At 43.4% G+C, this 18230-nt stretch overlaps 1 protein-coding gene across 4 annotated transcripts in view; it reads right to left on the reverse strand.

The window, feature by feature from the left end:
- The window catches only part of SLC29A3 (solute carrier family 29 member 3), a 35971-nt gene that overhangs the window by 11682 nt on the left and 6059 nt on the right, over window positions 1-18230 (reverse strand). For 3 of the 4 annotated variants that reach the window (XM_035137593.3, XM_088670237.1, XM_088670236.1), the window contains one exon: window positions 3536-3618. In XM_035137593.3, coding sequence (XP_034993484.3) covers window positions 3536-3618 — 83 coding nt within the window. Of the gene's footprint in view, window positions 1-3535; window positions 3619-18014; window positions 18161-18230 lie in introns of those variants that run through there. The other variant, XM_060274906.2, reaches the window with a different exon arrangement.

Consider the following 18230-nt stretch of genomic DNA (forward strand, 5'->3'; position numbering starts at 1 on the left):
CTGAACCACTTACAAAGAACTTAAGGCAAAAATGGGTGGGCGAGGAGGGGCTTGGAACAATAAGCATTTCCCCTCCTCCCACACCATTTATATCAAATGTACAGATTCTACTTTTCTCCCATCAGTCTTTTCTTGATCTACTGTCTCTATAAACCCTGCCAAGTTGGAAATGCCCATTCGCAACAGAAATCACAACGGCAACAGGCAGCAATAACAGGAATGAAGCCTGCCTGGGGAATACTGCAGCCTGGGGAATAGCAATCGCATGCTTATCACTACAAGATAATTAGCCGCCTGAACAGGGAGGTTACTTATTATAGACACTGAAGACTTGACTGGCTCCCTTTCAGCAGAGAGGGCAGGGAAGGAGGGAAAAAAGGCAGAAAATGACCAAGATTCTAGCAGCGGATGGGCATTCTATTTCTCTTTTAGGGATAAGAGACTGCAGTTCAAACATGCTCTTGTGATATACACCCTCCTTTTAAGAGGCTCCAGATGGGATACACTTCATACCACATCACTACACAAGTTAGAAATGTCATCTGCCTGGCTCAGGGACTCCCTGAGAAATGCAACCTGTTTGCATGCAACAGTTCCAGAAAGACACAATAAGGAAGCAGAATGGATTGGGCAAACAGAAGCACCACTTCTTGCACACTGAACATGCTAGTTTCTTCCTCACTTTCTTCTCACCCCCCCCCCAATAAAAATGTCACCTTCACCCACACAGTCAGGAAATCCATTTCGAAAGCATCATCATATTTTAGCCACGAGAGCAGATGCCCTTAACAAGGGTGGAGCACAGAGTAGTCATAAGTTACTCTCTGGAGGCAACTGAACTACAGGGAACCAATTTGCTCAGGAGTTTCCATAAATGCAAGCCAGCCTCATGTGTATTTATGACGCCGAAAACTTAGCATAATAAAACACTTATTGATTATGGATGTGCCACTCAGCAGAATCAACAATGTGCCAAAGATAAATGAATGCTACATTTAAAATGTAATGCATTAAGCACATAATGGCTTTTGTGAAATGGTTTTCCAACCTGGATAATATTTAAGAAGAGGAGGAGCAGGTGTTCCTATCTCTGGGTGCCCTTCCTTTTTTGCCTTCTGCTTCTTTCCATTTCCAATGCATAATTTGGAAAACAACCACCGTCACCACCCGTGTTTTCTGTTTCCTGTATTCTGCAATAAAACAGCAGTAGCAATGCAGAACATTTGGGCATTAACATTCAGGGAGCTCTGTTTAAGCAAATGAGGGCTTTCTCCACTGGAAGATTCTGGAGAACAAGTCTCAGACGTACAGCAGGTGTATTGTGTGGCCACCCCTGGGATTTTCAGGTGGCTTTCCACAGTTTCATTGATGAAGTGTGCAAAGAATAAGGAAGATGAAAAAGCACCGGCATCCCTAGAACATCACAGGCACAGATATTACAGCTCCTGCCCGGCAGGGAGCCGAGGAGTTGCAGCACTGGAGTCCTGTTGCAAAGATTTCGACCCAGGAGGTGGGGAGAACTACACAGTGTTGTTTCTCCAGTTCTCTTGGCAGGGGGGGGGGTGGATATGAAAGAGGAATATCCCTCTGTGCCAGACCAAACCCGGGCCTCTGTTTACTAGACACAAGAAAGTCCGCATGCAAGAGAGATAGGCCTGATATAGAAAAAAGGAATCACAGGAAGTGGTCCCTCTAGGGACTGCAATGAGCGAGATGTAAGCTTCTAGGCTATGTGAGAATTAGAGGTTCTAAGTTTGAATAGAAGGGCAAAAGCCTTGAAACTTTATGTGCAAACCTCTGTCTGTCTGTGTGTCTGTCGCTCTTGCACTCTTCCACACCCACACCTGTGAACAGATGCTGAATAGACTGTACTGCGATTGTCTCGTCCTGGGATAGCTTGGCTGCCTGCAACATCCAGATTTAGTGGCAGGGGGAGCTTTTAATTGCCTATCAGATACAAGTGTGTAGTTAAAGTATAATATGTGGCAATGGTCAGTTGTACGAGCTCACTGTTTGGATGCTGATCTGCCCAATTGGGGGCAGGGAGACCACCAAGGAGGCATGAGGCATCAACAAGAGAGTTCTACTCTTTCTCTGTAGCTTTCAAGTGCCATTGGACTCCCATATGCCCAAGCCAGCACAGCCAGTGGTCAGAGATTAGGAGACTGTAGTTCAACAACGTTTGGATGGGCACAGATACACACACACACACCAAACAATTCCTGGCCTGGCCTTCCTTCCTCTGGCTTTCCCTTGACGCAACAGGATGTCTGGGTCTTTTGCTTAAAAACTGCCCCCAGAAAACACTCCCACATGGTTCACTCATGCCTACCACGCTTTTAAAAAGTGAAATGGAAGGGATTTAAGACAGGAAATCTACATTCAAACAAGATATCACATCCCAAAGGGTTTATAACTTCACTCTAATATCTAGCAAGGCATTCTCACGCTGCCAAAATGTAATGCAGGAGGTATCTGAGCCTCACCTCTTGATTCTGAGCCAGAGTGAATGTAAGCACATAACAAGGCTTTGGCATCCAAGATGGGATTCTCAATTTCGAATTTGCTTCCAACATACAAAGTGTAGGAGGGGTGCTTAACACCATGTTCACTGTACACCTTCTCTAAACAGCTTTCCCTCTCACTTATCTGGGCAATTCAGGAAGGGGTTGCATAGGAAATGTGGCAGGTGAGATTGTGTCTCCCTTTCTTCTCCCATGGAAGTGGCACGTGAAAGTGATACAAACCAGAGGCCACCTGACAGGGTTGTTGTTTAACTGGTCCACTCAACACCAACAGCAACCAAGTCTTCTTTGGCTGCTGATGGACAGAGACTCAGCCAACTGCTCAAGTAACGCCACCTGCTGAAACTCCTTGTTTTGCCTCCTCCCTCTTTAGCCAAGAGACACCAAAGTATTCAACTGCATTTTTTTGTGCTGTTGTAAGGAGATTCCCTCCCTGTTCCTGCTCCCCTGCACATGCTCTGCACCACTCCAAAATCTGCCCCGGAGGTTTGAGGGGAAACCCGTAACAGAGTTGCCGTTTTTTAGTGTGTGTGTGTGTGGAGAGATAGTTCCATCAGTGCAAAGATTTCTCCTTGCACATTGGAGCCATCTGCTTAGTGCTACATTGAATACAATCTCAAGCTGCTAAACGTATATCTTCCCTTCCCCTTGAATTCTGCTACCCTGGCTCTCATTCTCTTCCTACATTAGGCTACGGGCACATCTGTTCAGGATGAAGTGGCAGGCTTAGAAGTCTGCTACCCTCTCGCAACTAGCATTGCCTGAACAATTTTGGATACTGCCTGCCATCGTCTTGGGACTAAATTACAAGACGTGACCGCTCTGAAAAGCTCCTCTGCTTCTCATGGTTTTCTGCCTAAACTGATTTGCCCATCAAGCGCTTTTTTTTAGCTTGACTTGTAGCCCACTGTTGTGCTAATGCTACAGCCGGGGGGGGGGGGGGGAGAGGTGGCGTGGCCAGGATTGCACAGAGGGGAGAAAATGGTCATGACTAATGCAGTTGCACTTACTTGTTGACTAGCAGGAAGTTCCCAATCAGGCACAGCACAGAAGGCACAGTGGAAGCCATGGAAATGTAGCTTTCAATGAAGTCCTAAGGAAGGGAGGAAAAGCGTGTCAAAGAGCGTTGCGAAAACTATGCGAAAACTTAGAAAGAACAAAAAGACATGGCACGACTTGTTGCTGAGTCTCCCTGTCACAAGTCGCAGGCACAGCAGCCCAAGGTCATGGCTTCGCAGCGTCCTAAAGCTTGCAGGGTTGCAGACTTTGCAAAGCGATTAAACCTACACTACTCAATTTGTTTAGCTGAGGAGCATGTCTGCTATTGTGAACCTCGAGACACCCCTTGCTGCATTGCTGGCCACTCCACAGTGTGATGATCTCTCTCTTAAAATTTACATCTTTATTGGTTTCCCATACAAACATATATACATAAATAACAAATCATACAAAACAAACACAATACAATAAGAAAACAAATAAAATAGAGAAACAAAAAGTTTACGACATATTTCAGTTAACTAACAAATTAAAACCTGTAACTTCCAACCGTTCTCATTATACTGCTTATATTATCTATATTCTCTTGCACAGATTTATGTTGTTTCATTTTTTTAAATAAATGTACATAATCCAAAGCGATGTCTAGTACGTTGTTTTTCTTTGCAAGTATCAGTCTAGTCCTGCAAGTATTTCATTCTTTGTACAGTATGTTTTTAAATATTCTTTAAATATTTTCCATTCTCCATATACTTTCTGATTTGACATTCCTCTAACTTTTCCCGACAGTTTGGCTAATTGTTTCCATCATAAGGATCTGCCATTCTGTTATTGTTGGCAGAATTTCATTTTACCAATTTCTTGCCACTACGGTATTATTCTGGCTGCCGTGATTGTGTACATAAACAATGGTCTCATATATTTTTTTATTCTGTTGGTAAAATACCTAATAGGAGGATTTCTGGTCTTTTTTAAAATGTAAATTTAAATAATTTCTTAAGTTCACTGTAGATGTTATTCCAAAATTCATAACTTCACAGTTCCACCACATATGGAAAAAAGACCCTATTTCCTTTTTGCATCTCCAACAAGTTGGTGACCTACATTTTAGCAAGTTTTCGAGGGGTGTGGTCCCATCTATATACCATCTTCATTGTGTTTTCTCTGAGATTATAGCATGCCGTGAATTTAATATCTGTCCTCCATAATCTTTCCCATTGTTCCATATAAATATTGTATCCCACGTCCTGCACCTCAATTTACCATTACAACTTTGACTTGTTCTTCTTTAGTTTCCCATTCTAGTAAATAGTCATAAATTCATGAGATGTACCGTATTTTCCTGCGAAAGGCTGGAATGGATGAATCCCAAACCGGAATTAAGATTGCCGGAAGAAATATCAACAACCTCATATATGCTGATGACACAACCTTGATGGCAGAAAGTGAGGAGGAATTAAAGAACCTCTTAATGAGGGTGAAAGAGGAGAGCGCAAAATATGGTCTGAAGCTCAACATAAAAAAAAAACAACTAAGATCATGACCACTTGTCCCATCACCTCCTGGCAAATAGAAGGGGAAGAAATGGAGGCAGTGAGATTTTACTTCCTTGGGCTCCATCATCACTGCAGATGGTGACAGCAGTCACGAAATTAAAAGACGCCTGCTTCTTGGGAGAAAAGCAATGACAAACCTAGACAACACCTTAAAAAGCAGAGACATTACCTTGCCGACAATAGTTAAAGCTATGGTTTTCCCAGTAGTGATGTATGGAAGTGAGAGCTGGACCATAGAGAAGGCTGATCACCAAAGAATTGATGCTTTTGAATTATGGTGCTGGAGGAGACTCTTGAAAGTCCCATGGACTGCAAGAAGATCAAACCTATCCATTCTTAAGGAAATCAGCCCTGAGTGCTCACTGGAAGGACAGATCCTGAAGCTGAGGCTCCAATACTTTAGCTACCTCATGAGAAGAGAAGACTCCCTGGAAAAGACCCTGATGTTGGGAAAGATTGAGGGCACAAGGAGAAGGGGACGACAGAGGACGAGATGGTTGGACAGTGTTCTCGAAGCCACTAACATGAGTCTGACCAAACTGTGGGAGGCAGTGGAAGACAGGAGTGCCTGGCGTGCTCTGGTCCATGGGGTCACGAAGAGTCGGACACGACTAAATGACTAAACAACAACAACATTTTCCTTTATTGTGGGTTAAATCTTTCTTAAATTTAGATGTTTCTTTTGCAAGGCCTTCCCTCTTATCTATACACAATCTTTGGTTTAGCTGAAAAAATTCAAGCCAGTCTGTCATATGTGCTTTAATTTCCTCATATTTCTCATTATGACCTTTTTCTCAGTTCTCATTAAGGAAGGTTAAAAACACAAGCGGGGGGGCGGGGGGCAGGTAGGGCTCCTCCTCCTTTTTCTTCTATGAATTGTGCCAGCAGTCAAGATACACAATGTAAACCCTTTAATCTCCACAGGGGGAATTTTCTCTGCCACAGAAGGCCTGTAATTTAAGATGAAGCCTTTTGCCTGCTATAAGAAATTGCTGTCCCAGGTGAGGGCAAAAGTGGCATTTTTTTATGCAAGAGATTTCACGGGAGAACAAGAAATGAAATGAGGCACTGGGGACAGGAGTCAACAGTACTTGGAATCTCTGTGTTCATTCAGAAGACACAAAGTTTTAGCACTTAGGAAGGTAAGTTTTAAACCATGTGGGCAAATGCCTACAGAAATCCCATATCTTGCCTGCCTGCCCTGCATCCACACTTGTGCCTCTGTTAGTAATTTGTGGCATGCTAAATTGCTGTTTACGAAGACTATTCTGTCTACTCATTTGGAAGTGACCAGGCAAGGAAGCTTTTACAGCCTGGGAAAAAGTTACCTCTCCTCACTTTTTCAGTCTTCCAGTGTCCCACAAATTACTAATGTGGGCATGTGTGGATACAGGCAGGTTGGCAAACACTTTTATAGGCTAGTAACTTGTGTCGACTTATTTATGGGAAGTGATTCAGCTGCCCTGCAAATCAAGATGGTCTTCTATTTTACCGCTGCTTAATTCTCCCAAACTTCTCTTCTCTCCCCACATACAAGAGAACAGAGAATCCCGATGAGAGCTCATCACCTCGATGTGAGCTTGTGTGCACAGAATAGGCTCTGGAAAATAGCTGGGTGCATTGATCTCAATCGCATTTTCAAGATGTATTTTCTTTGATCTCCTGCATCAGCCCAATAAGCCTTCAGTGACCAGCACTCTAAATCAATGAAAACTGAGGTTCATAATGAGATGGTGGGTGGAGAGAGAATGGCCCAGTATTAGCCACAGCTTCTCCAGCACAATGCAATAATTTCAGGCAAAAATACGGGATACTTAAATATATACGTATTTGTCTTTTTCTAAAGGGGGGGAAATTGCCCAGTAGTGTTAGCAAGAAGTCTGCCCCGTGCTGCCAAGATGCTTTTGCAAAGTGGCTTTTTATTCAGCTTAAATTCGGCAGCAGAAGCAGCTGGGTTCCTGCTGGGCTAAAAAAGCAGTTCAAGCCCTGGGTGACAGAGCAAGGCACTAGAGCGTTACCTGGATCACAGGGCATGAAATTAGCAGCAGCCAGCAGGTTGGAGCCAAGAATAGCTTGCAGTAGTGAGCTCATCTTCAGATAGCCGAGACCTGCTTCTAACGAGTTTGTGCGGGGCCACCGAACTCTCTCTCCCCCCCCTTTGCTGCTCACTCATCACACCCCAGCACTGAACACCCGGACAGAAGCCAACTCTCAAAGCAAGCTGCTCTTCTGGAAATTTCAATAGTTGTGAAAGGGCAACCACGCCCATCAGTTGCCCAGATTCACAGTTCTGTCGGCCAGATTTTGAATGATGGAACATCCCTATTTTGTTTTGTTAGCGCTTTTTAGGAGGTATAGTCAAAGAGGCAGAGCTATGCATGCCAAGGTTTGTTATTGGCTACAGATTGCGGTTAGCAAGGAAAGAGCTAAACCATGAGTCTGGGTTCAGGCCAGGGTGGATAAAAATCAATGATTTTTTAAAAAAAATCAAAAAAATCGGATTTTTTTGATTTAAATCGGATTTTTTTGATTTAAATTGGATTTTTTAAAATAAAATGCTTTTTGAGGAAAATATATTACCATCCAAAGGTTATTCCATCATGAAATAAAGATTAGTTTTTTAATTATGTAGAATAAGGTTGTATATGTTTAATTTTTTGGGTAAATAAATTCCATTAATCCATTCACAATGTCATGCTCTTCCAGAGGTTTTTGTAAGATTATTGGGCAGTTTCTCTGCCTACAAGATATTATCACAGATGCTTGGTTTACTTTTGCAGTTCTCAAAACTGAATTTGACTCAACAGAGATCACATGCCTCTTCTTCACAGCAAAAATGTTATAACATGAACAGAGTTAAGAAAAAGACCTTAATCCTATTGTTCTACAAACCTATGAATACAGAAACAACCCCTTCAGTGCTAAGTTTCAAGAAGTTCAGTGAATAGAATAGAAACAATATTTTTCTGATTGTTTGGAGTGGACAGTATTTACGTTTTTCATGTGTAAGCTGGGCTGAGAGTCTAAGTTTCTTAAAATATATATATATTGTTTTTGTTTAGCCAAATTAGTTAACAAACATGGATGTTTGTTTAAGCAAATAACATATGCTGTAATGTTATTGTTTCAGTTGAATAAATCTATTTAAATTGTTATTATTAAGGTAATGATTATTTTTCTCCTTCCTAAGTACAACAGTAAAGTTGTCCAAATATGAATAACCCATTAAACTGGGGATAAAAAACTAATATGAAAAGTTGTTATTCTAAAAATCTTCATCTACTTGCATATTAAAGTTATACCAGCAAGAATTAGTCTTTATGTAGAAAACTATGATTTAAATCAAGCCTTACTGACTAGTGATTTAAATCGTGATTTAAATCGTGATTTAAATCAGATTGATTTAAATCAAATCCACCCTGGTTCAGGCAGCATGTTAAGTCAAACCTTGGCTTAGCTCAACCTGGCACGGGAGTAGAAAAGGCTGGGGGGGGGGGAGCAAAATGTCTGCGAGCTTCTCTCCAGGAGACCACCCACGCACGTGGTCCCAGTTTCAGTCACAGTTTGGCTCACTGTGTCTTGAGACCCTGCTCTCTGGCTGCCAGTTTGTTTCCAGGGAAAATTCAAACAGCAGGTCTGAGTCTCTAGAACAGTGTTTCTCAACCAGTGTGCCTCCAGATGTTTTGGGACTACAACTCCCATCATCCCTAGCTAGCAAGACCAGTGGTCAGGAATGATGGGAGTTGTAGTCCCAAAACATCTGGAGGCACACTGGTTGAGAAACACTGCTCTAGAACACTGAATGACCTGGGATCAGAGTAACCAAAGGTCTGTCTGCTTCCATACTATGAACCTCCCTAACTGATGAGATCTCCGTTCTTCTGTGTGGACCTTGTGGTGGAAAGGTGGGGTACAAAATATCTGTGTATATATATTAAAAAGTGGGAATCTTATTCTCCAAGGCTTCCAATATTTTATACGGGCACCACCCACATACTTCCTAGCTTATCTTTGCATCCTTGAAAACAAAAGAGCTTAAAATAGACTCTCAGATGGGTGACTTCTGCACCCAAACACCATGTTCCATACATTTCTGTTCTGGCATGGAATCGAGAAAGACACACAGCCCTGATCACAAGGCAGGCTTAGATAAAGCAGACGCTTGTGCACGAGGGTTCATGGCTCAGTGAAAAGAACACATGCACTGAATAGATGGCCCCAGGTTCAAAACACAGTAACTCCAAGGCTGGAAACGTCCCCTATAGGAAACCTTAGAAAGCCACTAGCAGTCAGTGCAAGCAATACTGAAGGGCCACTGGCCTGATTTAGCAAAACAGCATCTTTCTATGAGACCATGCTATATACAGATACCCACAGAACATCCAGCTTGCTATGTACACCTGCCAGCATCACCTTTGCATTCCTGATTCCAAGGTACATCCAGCATTAGCCTAAGATGCACCTGTTAAGCACCTGAAATGTGCAACCATTGGAAGCGAAAAGAAGGGAGGGTAAAAAAGCACTGACTCCATCACCCATGGTGACCAATCTAGCTTACTGCACAGGCTGAAGAAAGATAAGGAGATACTATGCAAGGATGCCATATAGCTTGTTTGGATGCACTCCAACACCCAAGTCATGACACTCTCCACAAAAGGCCAATAGTGATGTGGTCTAAAGCTTAGGGGTTGTCTGACACCAGGTTAGGTTGGATGTCCCACCTGGTTTCCTGATCAAACCTTTAATCTCCCTGTGCCTTGATTTCTTCCTCTTTGCAGAACTGCGGCATTTGCACCAGTTCCCCACGGTCATTTGTTATTAGGAGAAATTACTGACTGTGCTGCACCCTGAGAAACCACCAGATGGAAGGAACTATAATTAAACAGCAGACTGCAGGAGATTGCTCTGCTTTGCAGGGCCTGGTTCCAACTGGTGCTTAATTTTTAGAAGAGGAGGCAGAGATGCCAGGGCTCCAGCCTCTCCAGAAGCGTCATGACTTTTCTCTCTGGAAGCCCTCCTTCCTAGCAATGCGCAGCCTGAGGGGGCTCTCTGCACTTTCTGTAGTGCTGAGTTTACTCTGTGCCTGCTCAGAGATCTTTTCAATTATTCTCACAGAGCTACAATTCCCAGTACTAGTAACAAACTACAGACCCCAGGATTCTCCATGAACGTGGTAGAAGAATGCTTTAAATATATGGCATAGATGTGACCCAGGCATATTTAGCTGGGACAAGAGAAGACCAAGGGGGAGGGGGATGTGATTGTTGTTGTTGTTTAGTCGTTTAGTCGTGTCCGACTCTTCGTGACCCCATGGACCATAGCACGCCAGGTCACTCCTGTCTTGCACTGCCTCCCGCAGTTTGGTCAAACTCATGTTCGTAGCTTCGAGAACACTGTCCAACCATCTTGTCCTCTGTCGTCCCCTTCTCCTTGTGCCCTCCATCTTTCCCAACATCAGGGTCTTTTCCAAGGATTCTTCTCTTCTCATGAGGTGGCCAAAGTATTGGAGCCTCAGCTTCACGATCTGTCCTTCCAGGGAGCACTCAGGGCTGATTTCCTTAAGAATGGATAGGTTTGATCTTCTTGCAGTCCATGGGACTCTCAAGAGTCTCCTCCAGCACCATAATTCAAAAGCATCAATTCTTCGGCGATCAGCCTTCTTTATGGTCCAGCTCTCACTTCCATACATCACTACTGGGAAAACCATAGCTTTAACTATACGGACCTTTGTCGGCAAGGTGATGTCTCTGCTTTTTAAGATGCTGTCTAGGTTTGTCATTGCTTTTCTCCCAAGAAGCAGGCGTCTTTTAATTTCGTGACTGCTGTCACCATCTGCAGTGATCAAGGAGCCCAAGAAAGTAAAATCTCTCACTGCCTCTTAAAATCCCTGAAGGACTGCCAAACAGAGTGGAAAGCCTTGTCCTCTAGGTACCTCAGAGTGGAAAGCCTTGTCCTCTAGGTACCTCAGAGGATAGGACTAGATTTAACCTGCTCAAGTATGGCAGATTTGGGTTAAACATTAGGAAAAACCTCTTGAGAGTAAGAGGAGTTTGGGAAGGGAACCAATTACCTAGAGAGGTGCTGGGCTCTTTCTCACTGCATGCCTTCTGGCAGAGGCCCGGCAGTCATCTCTTGGGCATGTTCTAGCTCTGTATTTCCTGCACCCAGCAGAGGATTGAACTAGATACCTACAAGGCCCTCTCCAACTCTATGATCCCATATGTGACAGTGGAATGGCTGGTGAACCATTAAGATCAGGCTTTAGTCTTGGACTCCTGAAAACGGGTTATTCGTGGCACCGAATCTGGGCTGCTATGTTAATACATTAAAAGGCAAGAGCAAAATCTTCTGTGACTTTACTAGGCCATTAGTGCAAGCCAGTGCTTTCTCAAATAATAGGTCAGGTCTCCCCAGCAGGCTGCCAAGGCTTCTTGCTGTGCAATCAACTTGGCATGTTGGACATATATGCACATTAGGCCGCTTTTGCTGGCGTTTCATTTTGCTTGCGCATATCTGGCAATAACACCGGTGTTATTAAAATTCCTGTGCAATGGCAATTCAGCTACAACCATTCTTCAAAGGGTAAGTGCCGAGAAATATTCAAAGCCTCCATTTTCCATTGTTCTTTGGGAAGAGCAGACTCCTTTGGCTTGATCATTCACCCACTTCGAGGCAAATCATGCAAAGCAGAGCAGAGAACAAAGCTATGGGCTCTGGTACAGGGAGTTACTGGTACAGGGAGTTCCAGATCAGAAAAAAAAATGCATGACGTTAAATGTTCTTAGTGCATTCCACTCAAGAAAGCATAAGCAAATGCAAAGACTCAAATGACTTGCAGGTGAGAAAGGAACCCATCCCCAGTACAAAATAGAAGTTTGTGGCATAACCCAAATTCTGCATAAAGAAAAGCCACATTATGCACTATTGCATTTATTTTATTGCTTGTTGCATGCAGTGCATTCTGCTTCTCCTTTGGCCATGGAGAATGTCTGCCGGCTCCAAACAACATGGACCCCAATAGGCAGGGATGATAAGACTTGGAAGGTGCCCTGTTAGCGACACCTGGGCAATGGGCAGCAATATTTGTAGGGCACTGAATCCCTCACCCCCAGTGTAGCAGAAAACTTATTCAGGAATAAATTCAGCTTCTGTGATTTACTAGACACCACCCCCTTCATTTTCAAGTCTATCTTTATACCTACAGTGGTACCTCTACTTACGAATTTAATGCGTTCCAAAAGCACATTTGTAAGTAGAAAAAAATTGTAAGTCGAATCCCATAGGAATGCATTGGGAGAAAAAATCGTAAGTAGAGAAAATCCTATCTAAAAATTCGTAAGTAGAAAAAATCCTATCTAAAAATTCGTAAGTAGAAAAAATCCTATCTAAACCGCATCCAAGATGGCGGACGGAGCTCCATTCGTAAGTAGAAACATTCGTAAGTAGAGGTACCACTGTATAAGGTTTAGATACTTGTTTTTGTCACATACACACCCCTCAAAGGTTTTGGAGGTGCTTTACCTCCAATGACACAACCTGCACTCAAAAGAGTGTTACCAACAGCGGCATTCATATACATGTGACACCTCCAACAAGTCCCACCAAAGTGCACAGTACACATTTCTAGGGGAAAACGAGGCAACATGCCTCCTCCTGACTCTGCAAAGCGATCCCGTCTCTTGCATCAGTTAAAAACCTCTTCCTTCCAAATGTCAAAGGGCACGAGAGGAGAATAAGAGGTTGTGTCACTGCTGACTTAGCTGTTTATGTCGCGTGGATAAAGCATTTCGCTTTTCAGGGCTAGCAAGCCAGCACTTTCCATAAGCAATAAAATTCACTTAGTGGTTTCCTTAGCTCATACTTCTCCCAGTCCAGCCCCCTCAATGCCCTTGTTTAAAGTAGGCCATGTTGCAAGACTGGCTGTACAGTGGTACCTCTGGTTAAGAACTTAATTCGTTCCGGAGATCCGTTCTTAACATGAAACTGTTCTTAACCTGAAGCACCACTTTAGCTAATGGGGCCTCCTGCTGCCGCCGGAGCACGATTTCTGTTCTCATCCTGAAGCAAAGTTCTTAACCTGAGGTACTATTTTTGGGTTAGCGGAGTTTGTAACCTGAAGCGTTTGTAACCCGAGGTACCATTGTATTATGTAAATCTGAGGCCGGGTGGTGGTGGTGGTGGTGGTGGTTTCCATTTGTAACTTTCAGTAACAGCATTTCAGATACATGACCACACTTACTTCTTCCTGCGTATAGCCATAAAAGCTCCCACACAGAAATAAGTCAATTTTACAAAGATGCCACTTGGGAACATTAAAAACAACCAACCAAGTCCTCTTGTGCTACTTTAGCTCATTCTCCAAGGCAAGTGTTATATATTCAAGATTGCACTAAAACCTAAAGACCTTTTCTGCACTGGTAAGAGTTGCCCTAAATGCAATAATAAACTAACAAACCTGATGCCAGCCGTGCTGATTCACGCTAGCCTGCTGATTTCAATGGGGCTTTCTAAGCAAGAATAGTTAGCATTGCAACCTGGGTTGCCTTTAAAAACAAAACAACTTTCCAAACTTAACACCTCAAATTCTAGGGGAATCATTAACAGCCTGACTCACTCACTATTTGCATATCTTAGCATTCTGAGACGGAAAGCATTTAGACACATCTCTCTCTGCTTGCAAGACAGTCACGGGTATATGTCACACAACTCCCAGGCGAAACATATTCCCATCTCTCTCTTCTCAGGCAGCATGCTAAATCCTCCTCACGGTGCCACTTCAGACACTGCGCTCTCCTGACCTGAGAACAATGATGTGGGTTTCTTAGAAAATACTGAACTGGAAAAAAGAGGAACATTTTGCTATGCGAGGAATCTGTCAGTTTGTGCTGGGAAATTTTCTGACGTCCCAGCAAGTGATCTAAAATCAACAAGCTTATTTTGCTTCCATTTAATAAACAAAGATACAAACTCTGAAACTGTCTGATCTTGTTCAATAGTTATTTGCAGCCAGCATCCATTCATTTTTACTAATGAACTTGTGAAATAGACACCCCCCCCCCCGTGGAAAAAATAAAGCACTGGAATGTTTTCCAGAAACTGTTCAGTCACATGTCACTGCTTGAAAAAGTATCGTAGAAAATGATACCACTTAACTTTCTAATTCTCCCCCTCCCCAAGCCCCCCCTCCCTGTTTGCTGTTTTGTAGAAATGGAGCCTTATCTACTATGAGCCAATCAGCGTTTTCTCAATCTTGCTCCACGCAGCAAACATGGATTAGACTGAATTAGAAACCTCTCATCTTGGATACAATTTAGTTGGGGACTCAGATACGTGGTCCTCACATACAAACAACATTATGTAAGAAGAATTCTGCTAGATCAGGCCAAAAGACCACCGACTCCAGTATTCTGTTCTCAGTGGCTATCTTCTTTCTCCTAAACAGCTCAGTCTTTCCTCAGCTTATCTTGATGGCCCATGTGAAGTATTAGCCAAGAGATCCTTTTAGGACACCCAAATCAGAATCTAATCTTGTTTGTGGGGAGTTCTGTTGAAAATTAGGTATGGGGCCATGAACGAAACGTTACATATTAACTGAGCTGAGCTCCAGATAAAGATAAGTTTATCATCCATCTGAACCTGGGATTCAGGTCAGCTTGCCACAGGAAACCACACGAGTGGTGAGGTCACTTGTCTTTTGGGAGACCTAGAAACATGAAGAATGTTGGGTTTATTTTGATGAACTTATTTGCTGATGAAAGACTGTCTTTTTGCTGTGAGAATGGGAGAGTCAGAAGGGACCCTGAGGGTCATCTAGTCCAAACCCCTAAAATTCAGGAATCTCAACTAGATAATACATGACAGGTGGCCACCCAACCTCTGCTTAAAAACCTCAAATGGAGGCAAGTCCACCACCTTCTGACAGTTCATTTCACTGTCAGACAGCTCTTACAGTCTGAAAGTTCCTCCTGTTTAGTCGGAATCTCCTTTCCTGTAACTTGAAGCCATTGGTTCGGGTCCTGCACTCCGGAGCAGAAGAAAAGAAGCTTGCTCCAACTTCCATGTGATAGGTCTTTAGATATTTGAAGATGGCTATCATGCCTCCTCTCAGTCTCTCCTCTTTTCCAGGCCTAACATACCTAATTCCCTCAACAATTCCTCATAAGGCTTGGCTTCCAGACCCAATATCATCTGTGTTGTCCTCCTCTCCACAAGGTTCAGCTTGTCAATATCCTTCTTAAATTGTGCTGCCCAGAACTGGACACAGTATGGCAGGTGTGGTCTGACCAAGGCAGAATAGAGCTTGATCAGCACACCACACTTCATAGCATTGGCCTTCCTCCCCCGACCCCCGCTGTTCCAGACACGAGAAACCGGTCCAGAAAAGTGAAACCAGGTCAAAATTCACAGCGTCAAACCCTTCAGTGTCAGACCTTTCCTTGAGGGCACCAGGAGACAGCCTGCTAGTGATCAAATACTTCTCACTTCTCAAGTGTTACGCGGTATCACATTACATATTTGATGGCTCAGTACATTAATCCCTGCATATACCCCCACATCAGCTTGTTAAATCTGCACGGTGCTTTGCGACCCTTCACCACGAAGAACAAATATCCCCAAGTTGCTGTTATGTCATGGAGAGATTGATGCAGCGTCTAGAGTGGGTAAACAGCAGCGCTTCTGGGCTGCGTGAGCTGACGTTAGACCACCCTTTCTGCACTTTGCTGGACTAATGGCAATATAGCATCACTGCAGGGTTTCCCCACCCCTCTTTTCTGCGCAAAAGGTGTTTCCCAATTAGGGAAACACTTCCCAATACTGGGATGCATTTACAACTGTGGCCCAGTATATGTCAGGGTTCTGTCCCAAACAGCATTACAATGAATACTTCCCCCTCACGCCTACTGGTACGGAGCTTCCAGAAGGGTCACTCTCTGCATCACTCCCACTATTATTAGTAAAGAAGTCAGAGTGGTGTGCTGACATCTTCCTACATGTCCAAGTCAACGGGGTGGCAATGGTGTGAGGTGGTTTAATAGGTGGGCATCTCAATGGGGCAAGTTGTCTTTGGGCATCCATGTGCACTACAAGCACCAGGATGACGTGTCAGAGTTGTTGCTTTGAAGTTAGCTAAGGTTGCAAGGTTTTTAGCTGAGGCAAATAGAATAAGATTCTCTATTAGACTATTGATTCAAAACCCTAAAATGTATTTTATATAACTGACTTTTACATTTTTATTCTTTGTATATCGTATTGTTGTTTTATTGCTATGGCCAATGGCTGACGCAAATAAAGATTCATTCATTCATTCATTCCCTCACTCACTCCTGTTTTTGCCTCATTTGCTACGCCAGCTTTCATAAATAAGCTCACTAAAGTTACTAGCCTGCAACTCTTTTAACTAGCTTGCTGGTGGTTGGGCAGAAGAAAGGTGGAGAATTCTGTCCTTCCTCTGGCAACCTGCTTGGGTTTCCACGCTACCAGCAGCCCTCTCACTCACGTACATGGTACTCCATGCACTTGCCTGAAGTCAGGCCCTCGTCACCCGTAGCTAAGAGGCTAGTTCTTAAAATCATGGCTGGGCTCCATGATTTGCAAGAGTTGCAAAGCGAGAGCTGCTTGCATTTCTGCAAGTCCTACGTCAAATGTTATAATCAAAATTGCTCGTTAAGAGTATACCTCTTTAGTTCTTCTGTCTGTGTAAACCACTCCATGCCAGAAGTGGCAATAAAACAGAAGTGGTAGCATTTCTAAAGAGAGGAACTGAAATTATTTCCTAATTTTGCTGGTGGAAATGGTTGAGTTTGTAGGAATAATGGTATCTTTGTTTGTTTGTTTGTGTGAATGCATCGGTTGAAATAATTCAAGCCTATGTTCTCCGGGAAGGAGAATCACCAGCAAGAAAAGAAAGTACAACTCAATCTGCTCACGCATGAAGTTTGCTGGAGTGCCTTAGGCAAATCAAATCAGTCTCAGCTCCCTATCTGAAATATGGAGATAGCAACACCACCCTTACAGGGCTGTTGCAAAGATTGCAGATAAAAGTACTTAATATTTATATTTCAAACCCTTCTTATTATGGTTTTATAACTGCTTTTAATGGTGATTTCACTGCTGCTGATTTTTAGGGTTTTACTGTCTCCACTGAGTTATCTTAAATGTACAAGGTACAAACTAACAGAGCATTGGTACTCAAGTCTCATTGGTCCAATCTCAGAGCAAGATCCACTAACTACTGATGCCACATAAGCAGAGGTCCATTGGCCACGTCATATAGGAAACTCGGGTGAATCATTCTGTTCTGCAATCCACTTACAGTCGTACCTTGTTTTGCGGCTGGGATCCATCCGAGTCCCGGCCGCTAGCCGAAAAGGATGCAGGGCAAAGCTCAGCGTCTGCGCATGTGCACAGAGCAGTTTGCACTTCTGCACATGCGGCAAACCTGGAAGTAACCCATTCCGGTACTTCCGGGTTTGCCGCGGATGATAGCCAGAATGAACGCTAGACAAGGCGGACGTTCACGGAGGTATTACTGTATATGTAAACTTGGCCAGTGAAGCACTAGGCTTTGTCGAGAAAATGAGGATTTTCAGTGGAGCTGCAAATCAAGCATGTTAATTTTATTCATGCCAGAATTTCAGAAACTTCACACTTCAAAACAGAACCTTGCATTAAAAACAAAACAAAAACAAAAAAACAAAACAAAACATGGGAAGCCCAGTAAAAGTTGAAGTTGCCTATCATAAGAGATGTGCCAATGTTCTCTTGGGAGAAGTTATTTACTTTGTTAAAGAGAAATAAAAAAAAATCCAAGAGAAGGAAAGCAACTAGGAATTAAGGAGGAAAACAACAATGCAGGACCAAGATGTCTAGGAGGCTTTCTCCAATGGAGCGTTCGCATCAAAATGCCAATCCCGTGAATCAAGAAGCAACAAACCTCTAAGCTTGCACGCCAAGACAAGAGGCTCCCTGCTGCAGCCGGCAGCCTGTTCACACCTGCCAGTGTTTTGGAATAAGCCATAAAGTACAGCAGGCAGCTTGCAGAATTCCAAATAGGTGCTAAGAGGGTTTTCACTTTGGAAAAGCTTGACTATAATGGGCACCTGTAGACTTCTACTGCCACGCCTGCGTCTCCACTTTTTTAACACCTGCG

Source organism: Zootoca vivipara, chromosome 5 (assembly GCF_965207765.1).
Source record: "Zootoca vivipara chromosome 5, rZooViv2.hap1.1, whole genome shotgun sequence".
Classification (NCBI taxonomy): Eukaryota; Metazoa; Chordata; class Lepidosauria; order Squamata; family Lacertidae; genus Zootoca; species Zootoca vivipara.